Source organism: Grus americana, chromosome 13 (assembly GCF_028858705.1).
Source record: "Grus americana isolate bGruAme1 chromosome 13, bGruAme1.mat, whole genome shotgun sequence".
Lineage (NCBI taxonomy): Eukaryota > Metazoa > Chordata > Aves > Gruiformes > Gruidae > Grus > Grus americana.
Window position 1 is genome coordinate 17,698,506 of NC_072864.1, and position 18,319 is coordinate 17,716,824.

Genomic DNA, 18,319 nt, shown 5'->3' on the forward strand with positions numbered 1-18,319 from the left:
TTTAAAAAATTAACTGATGCAGACACATGTGTTCAAGACATGGAATGTCCAGCATTCCATCCAGTAAATGAAATGGGGTGGGGGTTTTTTAAATAGTATCCCAATAGATTTGCCATGTTCTGGTGATAGGCACCTTTTATTTCCATTCAATTCTATATTTTAGTGCATGTTGGCTTACAAAGGAAATACATTAAATTAAATAAGGACTGTCTATCATTACTCAGAAGCATGTCTGTTTTCAAAGAGCTAAATGTTTGATACGTTAAGCTTTTGAAATATTAACAGGAATATGTGTGGAATTTACATGCCTAGAAAAGGCTCAGCAGTCATCCTGAAAAACCTAACAGATTAATTCTTTGATTTAACTTTGTGTTTGGACTTTCTCTGAACAGTGTTTTGTGTGTTTTGTTCACCTGAACCTCTTACAATAAGTGTTTAACTTCTTTACCACATCAAATGATATTAGTGTTTTTATTTAGCAGAAGGAACCCCGCATATAAAAGCATACGATGAAGAGAGTGTAGCCTCTCTGAGTACAACGCAAGATGAGACGCAAGACAGTTTCCAGATGAACAACGGGACACCAAATTCCAGCTATCTCCTACAAGGTGGATACATGTTGGCTGCATCCTACTGGCCAAAGGCAAGTTTATAATACTACTTTGAAAACCGAAGTTGTTGAGGAAGGTGGGCTGTGACATATCACTGAATGTGAGGAGACCTTTGGGGGAAAAAAAAACAAACAAACAAACAAACAAAAAAACCCCAAACAAAACAAAACATAATTTTGTTCATGGTAAATTATAGTAAAATTATGACAAAGCATTTTATACATAAAAGAAAGAATGTTCATATAGGAAACAAAACTTTAGAGGACACATATTTAAGATGAAGATGAAATAATTGGTCAGGTATTTGAATGATTTTAAGTCAGTGAGGGGAATTGTTTAGAGTAGTCCAGAAGAATGTAAAAAATGAAACAGAGCAAGAAATCAGTTAAGCTAAATATTAGAAAAATTTTCTTAGTAGTAGTAGGACTCTTTCAGCTACATTGCAAAATCCGAAGTCATGTTAAAGTATAGGCTGGCTGAAGTACTGGTGCAATACAACTTTTACATTAACATTTAACTGTATGATTCCATACGTGAATTAGTGAAATTCTAAAGGGTGCTTTGAGAAGATAGTAATACTAAGTGACTGGGTATTCCTCTTGTTTGAAACAAATACTGAATATTTTTAAGCTCTTTAGTCATATCTGAATTTCTATGACTGACACAGCTTGGAAGACCGCAGAGCAGTTTCTTATGCTTTCAATGACTGGCTTACTAAGAAGGTGAAACAGAGTTGTGAAATGCTGGAATGCCTGTTGGCCACATAAACTTCAACTGTGATATATTTTTGGATAGGTTCCTTTCCTGATGTATAAGGAAAATGAGACTGACTTGGGCACTTTCTGGATCTGAAAAATCTACTTGCTTTTATAGTCATTGTTACACTTAGAGGTTTTAGTGTGTCACCTTATTTTTTTAAGCATAGGAAAGCACACGTGATGTTAACTTGTGTCAGATTTTTTTGATATTTATATTTTTCAACAGTTCTAAAGAAATTTTAGCATGTTTAGTGTGTTGCTAGGCAAATGCTATATGTGTATATATATATAAAAAACCACACACACTGGAATTTTAATAAAAAATAATTTCAAAGTCTTCTGTGAAATAGGCATGAGTTGCAAATCAGCTTGAAAATTCAGAGCCAGATCACAAGCTTGTAATGAAGGAAAAGTTTCAAGGTCAAGCAGTTAAGGAGAGTCTGAAAAGGGAGGCAATGCTGTGATGAAACAGGGAAAATAGTTGTAAGATCTGAACTTCAGGAGCTTTTAGTTGTTGTGATGTTTACTTCTCAAGGTGCATTTAAATCTAAATGCTACTTTTCGTAATTTTTGAATGTTCATTTTGAGAAGGGGAGCGTAACTTTGATGTCACAGGTGCTGGGCACGTTGTGAAAAATGACATTCAGAATGTACAAAGTAAGACTTTTTTTAAATAGAGGAGAGTGTCTTAAACTTGGCAAAAAAAAAGTTTGCTTACAGAACAGGTAATTTTAGCATTTGCATTTTTATTTGACAAATAACTGCACTGTGAAATTATCTGAAAACTTGGTAGTTTCTGGAGTCTGCATATACTCAGCTGAGTTTCTTGGGACTCGAGATCTCTGTATTATGCAGGTGTGTGAAGTCAGGTCTGTGGTGTCTAAAGAATGTGAATGAGGAATACGGTTTCAAAAGCTAAAATAAGGCATGAATAAAAGTCTGAAGACTTTTATAGTTTTATAAATGCTTTTGCCAGATACATTACAGTTCTGCTCACAGGTTCAGACCCATCAAAGCCAGACCTACAAATACTGCTTTGGTAGTTGCCATACCTTTCCTTTAAAGATCAGTGAGATAATGTGTTTCAAGCATTTGCAGCCCCCAGACTCTGTATAGATGAGAGACGTTGCATGTTTGTTACAGGTGGTGAAATGAAGTACAGAGGTGGGTTTCACAAACTTTTACAGGAACCCAGTACAAATCCAGGAACTTAGAAATCTTGAAAGTCCAAGTCCAGTGATTAAAAATGTTGTAATTTCTCTTCTTTTTAGATTTAGAAGATAACACACAAATGTAATGTGTACAGTGTTGGTAAGCATTATTCTTATAAAAATATTTTCTCTGTTTTTTTAGGATCGAGTTATGATTAATCGACTTGACAGTATTTGTCAAACAGTGTTGAAAGGTAAATGGCCTTCAGCAAGAAGGAGCTATGACAGCAGTACGGTGGCATCTTTCTACACAACCAAACTTCTGGATAGTCCAGGGGCAGCTGCAGATTACAGTGAGCCCAGTGCACCAACACCCCCTCTCGCAGTTGTTAAAGAAGAATATGATCAATCGCCACAGATGTCAAAGGTGAAGAAGCATGTACGAGAAAAGGAGTTTACAGTGAAAATCAATGACGTATGTTTATTTTTATTGCCCTAGGACCTGATTGCGATTGCGGTGTGCGGCATGCTTTACCTGCAAGTGGCTGCCTGCTCTCACTCTCACTTCCTTCACACACTTGTTTGTGGGTATTTGGGTCTGCTGCTTCTGGGCATTGAGTGTTTGGTTTTTGGGTTTGTGTTTTTTTTGGGGGGGGTGTTTTGGTTTGGTTTTGCTTTTTGTTTTTTTTAATTTGTATAAGCCACTGGAAGGAATCATTGTTAGTTCTCTCTCTGAATTGAAATTTTGCCATTCTGATGCTTCCTCAGACAGCCTGTTTTATGCTGTTTCTAAGTAGTGTGGTTAGTAAAAAAAGGTATTTCTGTTGTGTGGCTCTTTTTAAACATTTCAGCATGTCCTATCCAGCAAGCACTTTATTCATGGCCTTTTAGAGAGCTATAGGTAAATTTCCCCAGTTTAAATGCAGTCTAGAAGCTTTGAACATTTTTTGTATCTGTAGTTTGAAACCTGTTTGTAGCACATAAAAACATATGAAAATTTCCTCGTATAATTCAGTTTAGCATTTCTTTGGGACTGGAATAGGGAGGTAGACAGCTGTTCAGTGTCTGGATTTTTCAGTTAAGATAGAGAATTTAAAATTTATATTAATGGAAGCAATTCTATGAAAATTCTGTTCAGATTTATTTTTTACATGAAGAGAAGCAAGACTTGTTTTAAGGTGTAGTACAATGTTTTCATTCTTCCTCAACTCTTCTGGAGTAACTGTATGTGAGAATCCTGATTATGAAGTAGTCATTTCTGCTATGGAAGAGACTCTTCTAACCCTGGCATTTATTTAACAGGAAGGTGGTTTGAAATTGACTTTTCAGAAGCAGGGACTGTCTCAGAAAAGGCCATTTGAAAGCGAAGAAGGTGCATTGGGACAGCAGCAATACCTGGCTCGGCTACGTGAACTCCAGAATGCTTCTGAAACCAGCCTTGTCAACTTCCCAAAATCACTTCCCGAATCAGGTACATAAAATGTGAGAGGGCATAAGGTTTGGTATTAAATTGTATCTTCTGGATTCTTCTGTTGATCTCCACATACAGGCAGTCGAGAGAGATGTTTGTAGTGTTGTTGGTTCTAAACTGCAGTCTGGAGGAATTCTCTCCAGCGTGATGGGGAAATTGGGAACCTAAGTTGAGGTGTGAGGTTGAACCACATGAATACTCTCTCATAGGGTTGGTTACTGTAACATTCATTTACTAAAAGGATGCCATTATATGTTATAAACACCCCCACGAGAAGATTTTAATAATTATTAAATGCATCACTGTACACTGACAGTAATCAGTTTAAATTGGAACTTATTGTGGCTAGTTTGTAAGTGAAGATGAAGAATTCCAGATTTATGCCTGTGTCAGTTTGCACTTTTCATATTCTTTCCTGTGTCTCATGTAATGAAACAGTGGAGTACAAAAGTCTAGAACCAATTTTTGGCTTATAGCCAAAAACTTAGAGCTTATTTTCATAAAAAATAACAGTAGATGTACACTAATAAATAAAAATGAGCCTAAAGCAAGCAGTTTAAATTTGGATTAAAATATTTGAAATTATTAGAATTGGGTACTTGATTTAGGCCAGTTTCTGATTGAGTGACTGCAGTTCATTGAAATTGCATACCTACAGGGATGAGAACATTTCCTTTAAAAAAAAATACTACCCTTCACTTGCATTTTGTAATTTCTTGTTCTTTTGCAATATACCATTAAGGTCTTGTTATAAACATTTACTTAGGGATGTCTACCTCTGTGTAATGTCTGCAGTTTGTAACTCCTCCCTGTACAGATTTATTTGGACGAGGTAGGGGGAATAACAGGAAACTTTCCTAGCAGAGTGGCTTTTCAGAGCCTGCTGCTAACAGTGTTTTAAACAGTCATAAAAACAATAGGCAATTTCTGTGAGATAATACATGTAGAAATTATATGCATTTGCACTATTTCAAGTAATTTTATTTCTTTTTTTATTCAGACATGTTTCTTGTTATAAACAGCTCAAGCATCTGACACTAATTTTGTTGCATCGTTAATTAGGTACTTCCAGTCACTTAACAGCCAGTGCCAATGGAGTCATAGTTGACAGTCAGCCTGTAGTCAAAAAGAGAAGAGGAAGAAGGAAGAATGTGGAGGGAGTTGATGTCCTCTTTGTAAATAGAAATAAACAGCCTAATCATGTAAGTCAATTTGAGTTTGTTTCCAAAAATAAGGTCCAAATTACTGTTAATCCTGTAACTGAGCATAACCAGTTGTCAATGTACAACAAAAGCTTTATTACTCAAAATTGTTGGGTTTGGGTTTTTTCTGAAATTCTTTACTGACGGTTTATGACTACACAAATGAGAACTGCTAGAGTTTTACTAAATATTAGATGTATACAATATTGATAACCATTTTTAAAAATTAACTTTAGTTCTGATGAACTGTAATTAACAGTGCATTATTAAACACTTGATATTTGACATGGCAAAACTTTCTGACATCCTTTCCTGTAGCATCCGTTACAGGACCTGATTGTACAGTGACTTAAAGGGAGCTATCTATGGCAGTAGTCGTCTCACTGAGTCCTTGAGTGTGTGTATAATGCTCTGCAGAACTGTGGCTTCATTGTATCATATGTGAAATAATTGTGATGGTTGGTTTTCTATGGAGAATTTAGTCAACTATTTTGAATTTCTCCAGGTTAATCCAGGTATTAACTCCTGTCAAGTTGCTGCAGGAATAAACCCAGCACTCACTTACACGCAGTCCCAAGGCATGCTTGATGCGGAGAGTCCAGTTCCTGTTATTAACCTAAAAGATGGGACAAGGCTTGCAGGTGATGATGCCCCCAAAAGAAAAGATTTAGAAAGGTGGCTTAAAGAACATCCTGGATATGTTGAAGATTCAGGAGCTTGTATTCCTGTGAGTATTCCTTTCAGCTCTGCTTTAGCGAAGCAGTAAAACATTTCTCATAAAATATATTGGGGTTTGTATTCTATGTTACATGGAATTATTCCGTCTTTGTTCTTCTATTTTGTTTAGGGAAAGGAAAATGGGTTTTTAACATAATTAGAGCTCCTCAAGCCTTCCTTTTCCCTCACAAATGTAATTGTCAAGAAAAGCAATACTAAACACATTTGATCTTTGTCTAATTTCACCAAGGATTAAAAAAAATATTTAAGATAAGAAAAGTCATATTACCACGATACTTGTGATGGTAGCCAAAAATGCGTAACGGCATATTTAGTGATGTGCAAGAGGATTAAAGACTTTACTGGGGGATGGATCTCAAACCTACATTACAGTGCTATGGCACTGATGTTTGAGTGGGTATGATGTTCTCATTATGTTACCTCTGAATTTGAGGTTTGTTGATGTTGAATAGGAATGTAAGAAAATCATACATATGATGTCTGGAATAACAGCCTTATTTCTCCATAAAGGTGTTACAATACAAAACAGTAACAATATTCCTGACAGTTAAAAGCACTGCTGAAAATGGAAAAATTATTAAAACAAAGCGATGGATAGAGGCATCAAGAGAGAGGATTTAGTGCTGTTTACTGGGCTGCTTATTATATGATTGTGATTAGTAATTTAGTATTGTTATTAAAATATTTCTGAAATCGAAGATGACTTCAGATGAATGCCTGACTCAAGAGAATGCACAGATATCTTACCATTTTTGAAACAGTTATATCAGAAAGATAACTGGCTTTTGAATTCCTTTGTAACAGAGGATGCAGCTGCACGATGGGAGGCCCAAACAAAAAAGACACCGTTGTCGAAACCCTAATAAACTGGACGTTAATAGTTTGACCGGTGAAGAACGTGTTCAGCTCATAAATAGAAGAAACGCAAGAAAGGTATTCACAATACTGCTCCCATTCTGGTGTTCCCCAAGTGAAAAGTTACCTGAAATGAAGAACTCTTATATTACACTTGCTAAATACTCTGTACAATTGAAAGGTTTTTGTTTTAAGGTTTTGGTACAGAGCAAGAAGGTCAGTGACAATTTTCTAGTAAATGTTTTGCAACTACGAAAATATGTAAGATGTGGCTAGAAACTTCCCTGTCAGACACAACTTCCCTGTTCTATCTGAACGTTAATGTTCAGATAGGATTGAACTCTCAATACATTGCAGTATTTCTGCCACTGACTAATACAGAGTCATGGCCACTAAAATGTATGCTGTTTTGATCAAAGTAGCAACAGTCTCACAAGTTCTAAATTTTGTGTGCATCTTCTCATTTCTACTTTTGACATGATGAAAATTACGTTGGTAGTACGTCCTGCATAGAAACTCGTCCATTGGAATTGCTTAAATCCTGTGTTCTGGATTATTTTGCTTTTTTCTTTTTTCAGTTCTCTCTCGCATTTGACTTTTACGGTTCACCGGTATATATCTGTTGTAAATCACGCTGCTAGGTTAAACACTGGTGTAACAGGGGAACAAAAGTAGAAGGAGAATTCTTGTATAAAATCCCAACAGTGGAAGATGGGAGACCAGGTGCTGAAATCAAGTTTTTGGACAGGTGATCAAAGTTTGGGAAAGGCATAACACATTTGAATAGGCTGTGGAGGAGGCTGAAAGGCAATATTCAGGAAAAGCATACAGAACACTACTGTTGTTAATTGAACAAATTCAGACAGATGGGTGCGATGATGTCTTTGAATGTCAATGTAGTACCAGAGCAGTGGTCCAGTGGGAGCCTTTGAGGTATTGTGTCAATATATGGAGCGTTTTCTCTTGTGATACTGCTAGCTTTTCTTTTTGTTAGGGAGCAGTTGCAAGGAAAGCAGGACTCTTTTTTTTTTTTTTTTTTTAATGCTGCTATATTAAGGTCAGAAGCTTTTTGCATCTGTAGAGGAGAGTGAGGCAAAATTTGAATCTTTCATCTGTTCAGTACATTGAGACAGTAGCTCTAAAGAGAAACCAGTATGGTTGCTAGTCTCTTGCAAAACAGACCCTTGGCTGCTCTGCAGTAAGCCATGCCCTGAGGAATCTTCTCAAAGTTGATGATCAAGGAGTGAGAGGTTTGATCTGTGCTTGCTGTAAAAGCCTGTGTTTTCAGGATGGCTCTTTTTCCTCTAATAAATTTCCACACCATAGTTGAGACTCTGTTACTTTATTAACCTCAGTCTTCCCTTTTATTACCTGTCCCTAACTTCTCTGCATCACCAAACTCATTTTGTCTCATTTTTGTTTTTAGTTCAGTTACACATTTAATAGCAAGGGCTGAGGGGACCAAAAGTAGCCTAGAAACTGTGAGTTTAAATTGCAGTTTATAGAGAAAGTTGAGCAGAAGCTGGAGTTCCTCCTTTATTCTTTCTACTGTTTCTTCTCTTTCTGGATCTGAATGATACTTCTGATTAATTTGAAAGCTTACTTTCCTGCTTATATGATTTTATTAGGACATACTGTCTAGCAATCTTAACTTGGCCATTTTGGCATGAGAAAGTACAAGAAACAATTTTACAAGAGAAGCAGAGCCTCTTAATAGAAGTATTTTTTAGAAGATAGAATAGGGCTGATTTAGTGGATATAAAGGAGAAGTTTAACAGGATTGTAGTTAAAACTTTCTTGGTAATACTTGGACCACTGTTGTTCCCTATTCATGTGGTTGCTTTTCCTTTCATTGCATGTCTAAATAAACTCTGATACTAAACATTAGTAGGAATGTCAAATATTGAAGTTGCAAAATATGAGTTTAATAGATGAGTTTGAGTTTAGTAGATTTAGAAGAAATCAAGAGTGTCTCTCATATAGCACCAAGAATAGGTTAAAAGCTATACCATAGTCATTGATAATTTAATGGTTCGTTTTATATAATTATTTGTATTGTTTTATGTCAAAGGCAAAAATGAAACAGTGTAAAGTATGAATGTTGCCTTTTTCTTATTGAATGAGTGTTTCCTGACATCTCTCTTCTGCTTCTCAGGTGGGGGGTGCGTTTGCTCCCCCTCTGAAGGATTTGTGCAGGTTCTTGAAAGAAAATCCAGAGTATGGAGTGGCTCCTGAATGGGGAGAAGTTGTAAAACAGTCTGTGAGTATTTGCAGAATAAGATAACCGTGACATTTTAAAAACAAACAAGGCAAACGGGGTGGGGAAAAAAGGCATGCCAAAAGGCATACTTTTCATTTCTGGTATTATATTAAATGCAGAATGTGAGTCAATGTTAGCATTTTTTCTGCCAGCTCAGTTTCCTAAACTGGTTTGCTGGCACAGCCGTGAGTAGAAAGAAGGGAGGGACAGTGGCTGGCAACCCCAAATTAGAGATTTGGTTGAAGGTGCTATAATACTGTGACTTTTTCATCTCATAACTGTAGCCTTGAAGGCTTTTAGGAAAGGTATTAGCCCAGAGCATACTTCCTTATTCTTACACAGTTAGGGAGATAAATATAATTTTAAATATTTATTTTACTTTTTATTAATTTACTTTCAGTGTGCACCTTTAAGAAATTACTATCCTCAATCAAAATTTAAATCAAGTATTAATATAGCTATTATAACTACCTAGAATTTCTATTTTCTATTTCTTAGAGGTTTTGTTTTTAGCTAAAAACTAGGGTTGAGATTCCAGTGGAGGGAACAAGGTTAATATATATTTTTAGGAGTAGGTCTGCACTACAACTTCACTGTTGCCCATGTATTCCCTCTGTGTGGATTACCAACAAAGTTAGTGATAAGAGCACTACATTCCCTGAGCCAGCTTCTTACTGGTAGCAAGATGCATTCAGTGAGTTTGAGGTTTGGTTTTGTTTGAGGTTTGTACTTGGTTAAAGTTAAAAAGAAGAAAGTTTTGGTAGACTTTGTCCACAGTTCCAACAAACCAGCAGATAGACGCTTTCATTATGGGAACTATTATAGAGCTGGTATCTCTTTCCTTTTAAGTGTCATTGGCCCCAGTATGGGGTATGGTTCTGAGTTCATTCCCTGCTTGCCTTGAAGATAAGGACATATTTTGAACTTCAGAAAGTTTTGTTGTATAATAATGGTTTCTGGTAACACGGTTACTCTTCCATTCCATGTGTCGAACAGAAGTGAAGGTGGTTTTGTTAATACTGTTGTGAAGTCTATTTCCTCACCTACTGTAACTTGTGAGAAGTATATTATATTTAAGTTACACCTTCAGCCTCTGGCAAAGAAATAATCAAGTTAATTTTTTTTTTCTAGTTCACTGTAAACAGAACTTGTAATCTTTCTGTGAAGTTCTGAATGCCAGTCTCCAATACCCTTGTGGGACATTCTGGTAGAAAAATAGGTAACTAGGCACAGGATTAGACTGCAGTGAATAAAGGTATAAATTATAGCAGAATTACTTTTAGAATTTAGTAGTGATACACAGGGCAGAAGAACAGAGCTTGAGTTCTGAATTCCTCTAATGTATGAGGCTAGTTTAAATTAGAGATATTTGCTGGAGAAAAAAAGGCTATCATAGTATGGAGGTGAGTAATAGTTGATCTTATGATGGCCATTTTTAAGAGGAATTTTCAAGACGATGCATTTCAAAGACAATATTAGCATCCATTGCAATTCTTTCTTCATCGTTAGGTAGGAAGGCTTACAGAGGTGAAGTAACTCTGTGCAAGCCCTAAAAAGAAGTGCTCTGAATTTCATTTTAATGGAACTTGAGTCTTTACTCTTTATTCTTACGTTGATGGATGAGGTGAAATATGAGGATGTTAGACACTAGCAATAATAAAAAGGGCTTGGAGTTTGTGGATCTGTGTGCAATCACACATTTATATTTAAATTGAGTAACTAATTTTTTTAGTTAAACTGTCAAATGATTGGGATGTGGTAATATTGCAAAGCAATCCTGTTTTAGATCTTAAATTGAGATTCCTCCTATAATTAGCTATATTTGGCTTGATCTGCAAACAGACCTCTAAGGATGAGTTAGCAGAGGGTCAGAGAAGATACCTGTGTAGACCTCACTGTGGAAATGGGCCTTTAGATGTTGGAGATGTGATAGCACAAAGTCACCGCAAATTCCAGTGAGTTGTCTGGGGATGAGGCTGCTGTGCTAATGTGTCAGAAAAATCTTTGACACTGTTACTGTAAGCTTGGCTCTTTTGTTTGCTTTTACTTTTCCATCTTTAAGCTCTCAAAATACTAAAAATACCCAATGTGTCTCCTGCAGGGATTTCTTCCAGAAGGTATGTTTGACCGTATTCTCACTGGACCTGTTGTGCGGGAAGAAGTAAGCCGGAGAGGAAGGCGCCCCAAAAGTGAGATTGCTAAGGCTACAGCAGCTGCAGCAGCTGCCACCGCTGCAAGCGTATCGGTTAACCCTCTGCTAGCGAACGGATTGCTTCCAGGAGTGGATCTGCCTAGTCTTCAGGCCTTACAACAAAACCTGCAAAACCTGCAGTCGCTGCAAGTAACAGCAGGATTAATGGGAATGCCAGCGGGCTTAACTACTGGAGGAGAAGCTAAGAACGTGGCTGCCATGTTCCCCATGCTGCTGTCAGGGATGGCTGGATTACCAAACTTGCTGGGCATGGGAGGACTTCTAACAAAGTCCACAGAATCTATTTCAGAGGAAAAAAAGGGAAGCGATTCAAAGGAGGCAGATACAAAGAAAGAAAGGACAGAAGACCAAAATACAGATACTGGTGGTGAAAACTCTGTTTCAAGTTCTCCTTCAACATCCTCTGCTGCTGCAGCTGCCAATCCTCTCTCTCTTAACCCATTACTTTTGTCCAACATACTTTACCCAGGGATGCTTCTCACTCCAGGCCTTAATCTTCATATCCCAGCTTTGTCTCAGTCTAATATTTTTGATGTACAGAACAGTGAAAGCAATGACACAGGCTCAGCCAAGCCCACGGAAGAAAAGGAGGAAAATTCTAGGGTTAGAGATCAGGAAGACAAAGGGGGAACAGAGCCAAGCTCTCACAATGAAAACAGCACAGATGAGGGTTCAGAGAAAGCAGATGCTTCATCTGGATCTGATAGTACATCGTCTTCATCTGAGGATTCAGATTCTAGCGATGAAGACTGACCCCAGACTCTGCACTTAAATTATAAACTGATTTTGAATTTATTCTTTAATTATTTCATTGTAAATAACCCAGTGTTGAGTGCATCAATGATTTACTGACCGAACATTTCAGTATTTGTTTAGAAGTGCAAACTGCTTTCAGAGACGTTTTGCATGTAATATTTCTTGAAGTTCATAAGTTTCTGAACTTGTATGTACTATCAAATACACAATGGTGTAAAATTACAACAAAAGGCATTATAATTTTGTTGGGGGGTTAATTTTATGAAAATAATGCTCGAGTAAGAGCTGTATATTTAATATATTTGCAGTGAACACAGAATACTTTATGCATATTATTGATTTAATTTGAATATAGTTTTACAGCCTCCTTGACACTTATAATTTACAGATCAAAACTCAGCAATAATTTGGGCAGCTAATGAATGTCATGAAAGCTGTAGAATCTACATCACCATCCATTGCTTTAATTACATGAAAATGCTCTAGTGTTGTGATGCACTGCTGTTTCCAATTCAGGTACAAGTGTGTTTAAAAAAAGATAAATTTTTCCCAATCAGCCAATTAAACTGGCTACCTGTTACCTCAGCTGAGTTAGTTTAGGACGTTTACATTGGTTTCTATTACTTGTTTTCAGGTTTTGTTTTGTTTTCTAAAGACATCCTGTATATCATGTTAAAATCTGAGTTATCTGAGACAGGACAGTTGGGGTTTTTTGCCCCCCTTATTATAGCTGTTCTCTTTGACAGCAGTAAGGGGAAATTAAAGCAAAAACTGTCTTATCTCATGCTACTTGGCACCATGTAGATCTATTTAGTTTACACCTTGCAAAGTTTTGGGCTCCCTCTGCAGAATTAAAAGTCCCAAAATGAGGAGTAGTTTCCCCAAGACTCGGAAGAGGCAAACTGTCATAAAGTGCCACTGAAAAGACCTTTCAACACTGCATACTTCATGTAAAAATTGTTTGTTTGCTTTGTTTGTGTAGATTTCTATTTGTGTTTTATGTCATAAAACCTCCTGAAGTTACCAGTTAATAATGGTAAATAAAGTATAGATAGTTTTGAACTCCTTTTGAGTTTAAACTTCTCTGCAGATTTAAATCTGACTAAATATTAAATATTACCCAAGATCATTATTGGGATATCACTTCATATATTATGCTGAGTTACCCACTAAAGAAAAAGCACTTTGAATAGTAAAGACAACAAATTATTCCTAGAAACCATAGTAACAGGGCATAAAGCATCTGTTTAAGTCCAAATCCTTAGAACCCTTTACTATATAAAATCTGTCTAATATTTGATGTGTGATATGATTCCTCCTTCTTCTTAAGCTGCTATTACTCTGACACAGTCGAGGCCCAGATTCACATTTACAGAAGTTCTGAACTGACTGAGACTTCAGTTGACCTTGGTTACATCGTTTGCGGTCCAAGAATAGGCAAGTGTTAAGAGAAAATAGATACAGGTACTAGTAGAAGTCATTGAAAAAGCTTTACAAAGGGATAAATTTAAAAATAAAAAACAAAAGCTGTATATTTTGATATAGTTCTGTTGCTTGCTTGTACAGTAAAACAACTGTGTTGTTTTTTATCAAGAACTTTACCAATGAAATATAAGTTTCTATGTGCAAAATAACTAGCCCCATGATTAGAAGCAGTATTACATGTAATTACACAATTATACAAGTACCATTTGGATTGTGCTGGTTACGTATTTTCCCAAATAGTATTCTGGTTTTTGGCCCTTCATGCAGTGTCTTAGCAATAGTGAAAATTAAAAACTGCCAAGAGAAGGGGGTAGCAATTCTTCATCATGGAAAAGAAAAAAAAAAAAAAAGTATTTCATATTTAATATTTTGCCCTTTGTAATATAGCACTTTTATTTAACTAGGATGCATCTATGAAATAGCCAAAGTTTTACAAACAGTTATTAACTTAGTTTGCTGATGGAGTATGTCAACAATACCATCACTTCCCACCCTTACCCACAAAACAAATCCTAAATCTTGTGGCTAAAACCTAATTTATATCAGATTTATGAAATAAAGTATTTTCCTAATTATGGTCAAGTGAAGTTTGGTTACCATTCTAGTGGTTCTTTCTATGTAATAAGGCAATTACAGTTTTAAGTAATGAAGGCTGGTGTAGACTTGAACATAATGTATTTGGTTTATTTTTGATGAGTTTGAACCAGAAGGGGAAAAAATGTCCCACTATCAGCTCAACTATATGCAAATACGGTTGTATAAAGTTAAGGGTTATAAGGAAACCTCAGTAGAATTACACTAATACTGAAGTTAAAATTAAAAGGATATCCAAGGTGATGATAAAGTGTGTGTTGGTAGTTACTAAAAGAACCTTAGCTGTTATTGCCTTGTATTTCTATCCCTTGTTTCAGGCTTCATGATCCAAGTCTTAGTCCAGGATTTTTTTGGACATTTGCAATATTTGCCAGTTGTGTTCTGTGTAGTCTGAATTTGCTTTCTGTAGTTGAACAAGCGTCTTAAAAAGTCATTTGTAATTTATTGAATTACTTTCTATGATGTTCTATAGAGCAAATGGAAGTTTAATTATTTTTTATTAAACATATTCTTTGACTACCCATGATGTCGGCCTCAATATGTGAAAATAATGGTGTCTTTTTAGGGATTAAACATGTATCTTTCAGCAGCAAAGTTCAGCTTCAGTGTTAAGCTCTAAAAGGGGAATTTAAGACCTTAAAAAAAAAATAAATAAATAAATAAATTGAAGCCAAGGATGTAACACCACCCCCTCCCCAGCCCATGCTTTACTGTTGTGTAATTTTTCTGGGAATCAATTTCCTGTAATTCTGTTGTCTTACAAAATAAGCTGTTGTTCCAGCCTTTCAGTAGTTAGGCTTAGAAAGGAGTGTACGGTCTAGGTTCTGGTCCAAAGGTTGACTTAATTTGAAATAACGATGCATTTAATGTTCCAGGGTAAGCATGTTGGCAATGGAGTACCTTTTGAATCTTTCTTTTTGAAACTCTGCATTACTTTCTACATGTTTACTAAACCTTTTAATCATGTACATGGCACTCACTGTTGCTGTTTTTCATATATTTCATACAGGGCATGGACATTTCTCCTGAATGCGAGTTGTCTTCTGGTTGCCAGGTGCCTTCTTGCTTTAACCTGTCATTGCACTTGAATGATTCAGTGGTATCCTCCTTACTCCAGTCTGAATTTTGTCTTCAGATCCTGATCATCCTTTCTGAGCTTCTGCTCTCTCAAGTCTGTACCCAGGTGATAAAAATGCACATACGCTTGTGAGCTCTGTTCTCATGTTCTCCCCTGTTTCTTTTTTCCTTGGAAGTCCTGCAGAATCCCTAATAATAGTTTAAAATTTATTTTTAGCAGGTCTGTTAGAAAGCTCACAATTTATTTTTTTTTAAATAGGAAAAAAACGTGTCTTGTGATTTTACAATCTAATCCTCTCAGTCTGTATATTAAAATATAACCAGATCTGTTTTTCAATGAAATTGTTTCCAAGGAACAGATGATCTAGGCGCAGTATTGGTGTTTAATTTCTTGCATTCCTTTGAACTTTTTAAAACAGTATCTGAGTATGATGTTTAGATGAGCCTGTTAACAAGGTGTGCCAGGCAACTTCCTGTCCTTTTTGTTATATCTTGTCTCTGAGTAAATTATTTCTGCCGTGTTGTTTAGGAATGTGTTTTTCATTTATTGCTCTGTACAGCAGTACTGGTACACCATCAAAATGAATGCTTACTTCTTAATGCTTGTATTTAAGCTGCAGAGAGATGAAGTCTGCCTGGTGCGCACAGTTAATATGAAGGGATCTGCAGTGTAGGGTGTTATGAAATTATGTAAAGTTACAGTTGTTTTAACAGTTTCTGACCTAGTTCTATTACATCTATAATTATCTTCAACATAAGCACGCTATATCAGTGTAATGTGGGATTTACACTGCTGTAGTTGCCAACACTTGAGATTTTACATCTGTACATTCCTGGGAGATCGGGCTTGTACTGGTTTCTACAGAGGAGACTAATTATAAGAGTGTAGCTACGGGAGTTTACAAAACAACTCTCCTGGCTTATCTAAATGGCCCTAATGTTATACAGACAGGCGGTAACGTTTCTTTGTCACATTTAGAGGAAAAGGAAATAAAGATAATAGCTTTCCATAGCTAAACATTAAGAAAATCTTGATCACTTTAATGATTTGCGAAATTAAATTTTTCTGTTAAAAGGTACAGCAAGGACTTCTGATGGTTAAGTGTCACTGATGACAAAGGTAAGTTTCAGTTAATATTTCCCGGATGAAAACTAGTCCTTTAGAAAATCTTTCTAGCTTTTAGTAATTAAGTACATGTGAGAGAGGTCTTCAAAAATATTGACAATATGCACAGAAGAAGGATGTTGAAACGCATTGTAATTCTAGTGTCAGTAAACGACATCATTCATTGCTGCCAAAAGTTGAAGCCTGCCAGAAATGATAAACAATATTTTGATTGTTACATTTCAGGTTGTTTTAACCCAGCATTTTAGAAACACTGTTCATTGAGAAATAAATACAAAGAATTAAGGAAAATTTTCCACAAAATAGGGTGGGCTGAAATCTTGAAATGGAGAAGTACAGACAGGCAAGTATCTCCAATCAGAATAGTTATGACCCCAAAACACTTTGACTTCTATAACTTAAATTTTAGCTTCTATTTAGAATAATTTAGCTAACATTGAGATTTCTTTTAAAAACCTCCAAACTACTTAGCATTAACCAAACTAGCATTTCTCTACTTAAAAGGAGCCAGGGTCACTTTCAAATTAGGCAAATTAAGGGTATGGGTGGTTTTGGTTTGGTTTTTTTTAAACTGCCTCCTTTCAGGCGCTCTCACAAGGAAGGAAGGAAGCCGCTGTTTACAAGATCCTGCTATAAAGTGATTCTGCAAAATGAGGACTTGTTTTCCCTGCCTTCTGTCTGGTTCAACCCTGAACAAGACCCAAGAGTGCAAAGTTCTCATTAGTGTTCAGGTAAGGTCTCTCGTGCCTAACCCTTTTACGGTCTCTTCTGCACATAAGGGAAGTCCCTATTATGTGGTGTCCCCATGAGTTTTGCATTGGCGGTAACGCTAGTGGCTGTAACTTAACAATATTGGCAGATACAATATGGAATCCAGTAGTGGAAATGATTCAAGTAATTAACATGCCAATGAGGATATCTCTTTATTTCAGTGTGTTCATGTTGATCATTGCTATGGTCTTGAATAGAATTCTTGCTTCTTTGTAAGGGGAAAAAGGGGGGAGAGGTGAAGTGGAAGAAAAGTGAAGTCAAGTCCTCAAGGCTGAAAAAGATTTCAGTGTGTCTATTGTATCCAAAATGTTTCTTGTCTAAGTTTTCAGTAGGCCATTAAATGAAAAATTACCTTCTTTTTTTTAAAGTCTTCTACACAAGAGCAGTCAAGTTAAACCATTTATTTACAAAGTCTGAATGCATAAAAACATAGGGAAGTATGCAGGTGTAACAGCATAGTAGCCTTACCGTTAGCCTAGGCTTTGTTTATCTTTTAATGCTGTGGGAGTTGGTCTTTTTTTTTTTTTAATCTAAAGGATTTTGAAACAATAGACTAATGTTTCTCAGTAGAAAGTAAAATACTGTAATGAGTTATTGCTACTTTGGGCTTTAATGAATGCTGTAAATCTAGCTTAACAGAAAAGCCTGACAGTATTACGCATAGGCTTTCGGGTGGCAGAGCACATCCCATCGCTGCGCTGTACACCTCACAGCAGCTGCTGCTTCACTGCAAGGTTCACAGCTGCTCCGTGTTAAAAGAAGAGATGTAAGATGTTAGATACAGCCTAACCATTAGTTTTTAATGTTACAGTGAAATGGGCAAGAACCCCAAGTTGTCCTGGCAGGCTGGGGGGCTGCAGGCATGGGGGGACCCCGCTGCCATCGCCATCTTCCGGCGCCAGCTTGGGCTTTCTGCCACCATCCGGTGCCCTTTCTGCCGGGCAAAAATGCACGCTCGTGTCCTGGAAAAATCTCAGGTTAGCCAAATGATCTTTTCTTGACATTTCTTTTTTTCCCCTGAAGCTTTGGTTGTTGTTAGCTTTGAACAAAAGCACACAGGCATAGTCAATAAATCTTTTAATAAAGAAGTTTGGTCTGTTCTACTGATCTCTTAATTCACGTGTACCTGCTCTAGGACTGACCTCTCCTTAAGGCTTTTTTTGGGGACTCCCCTCGCAGCTCCGCAGGGCCTTGACGCGAGCAGCTCTCGCCGTCTTTCCCCGGTGCTTATCCTTTGAGAACTGGCGTTGCC

At 36.7% G+C, this 18,319-nt stretch overlaps 1 protein-coding gene and 1 long non-coding RNA gene across 11 annotated transcripts in view; both read left to right on the forward strand.

Annotated features, from left to right (window-relative positions):
* CHD9 (chromodomain helicase DNA binding protein 9) overlaps positions 1–14,612 on the forward strand; it is a 98,259-nt gene extending 83,647 nt beyond the window's left edge. For 6 of the 10 annotated variants that reach the window (XM_054840373.1, XM_054840376.1, XM_054840374.1 and 3 more), the window contains 8 exons: positions 480–643; positions 2,723–2,995; positions 3,823–3,991; positions 5,054–5,193; positions 5,699–5,920; positions 6,736–6,864; positions 8,942–9,046; positions 11,148–14,612. In XM_054840373.1, the coding sequence (XP_054696348.1) occupies positions 480–643; positions 2,723–2,995; positions 3,823–3,991; positions 5,054–5,193; positions 5,699–5,920; positions 6,736–6,864; positions 8,942–9,046; positions 11,148–12,011 (2,066 nt within the window). In that variant the 3' untranslated portion in view covers positions 12,012–14,612. Of the gene's footprint in view, positions 1–479; positions 644–2,722; positions 3,105–3,822; positions 3,992–5,053; positions 5,194–5,698; positions 5,921–6,735; positions 6,865–8,941; positions 9,047–11,147 lie in introns of those variants that run through there. The other 4 variants (XM_054840379.1, XM_054840378.1, XM_054840380.1 and 1 more) reach the window with 4 other exon arrangements.
* A 312-nt stretch (positions 14,613–14,924) lies between these two features.
* Positions 14,925–18,122, forward strand: LOC129212326 (uncharacterized). Its single transcript, XR_008579142.1, has 4 exons — positions 14,925–15,276; positions 16,247–16,290; positions 16,882–17,027; positions 17,879–18,122. It is a non-coding gene; the product is annotated as an uncharacterized LOC129212326 (long non-coding RNA).
* Positions 18,123–18,319: the final 197 nt, after the last annotated feature.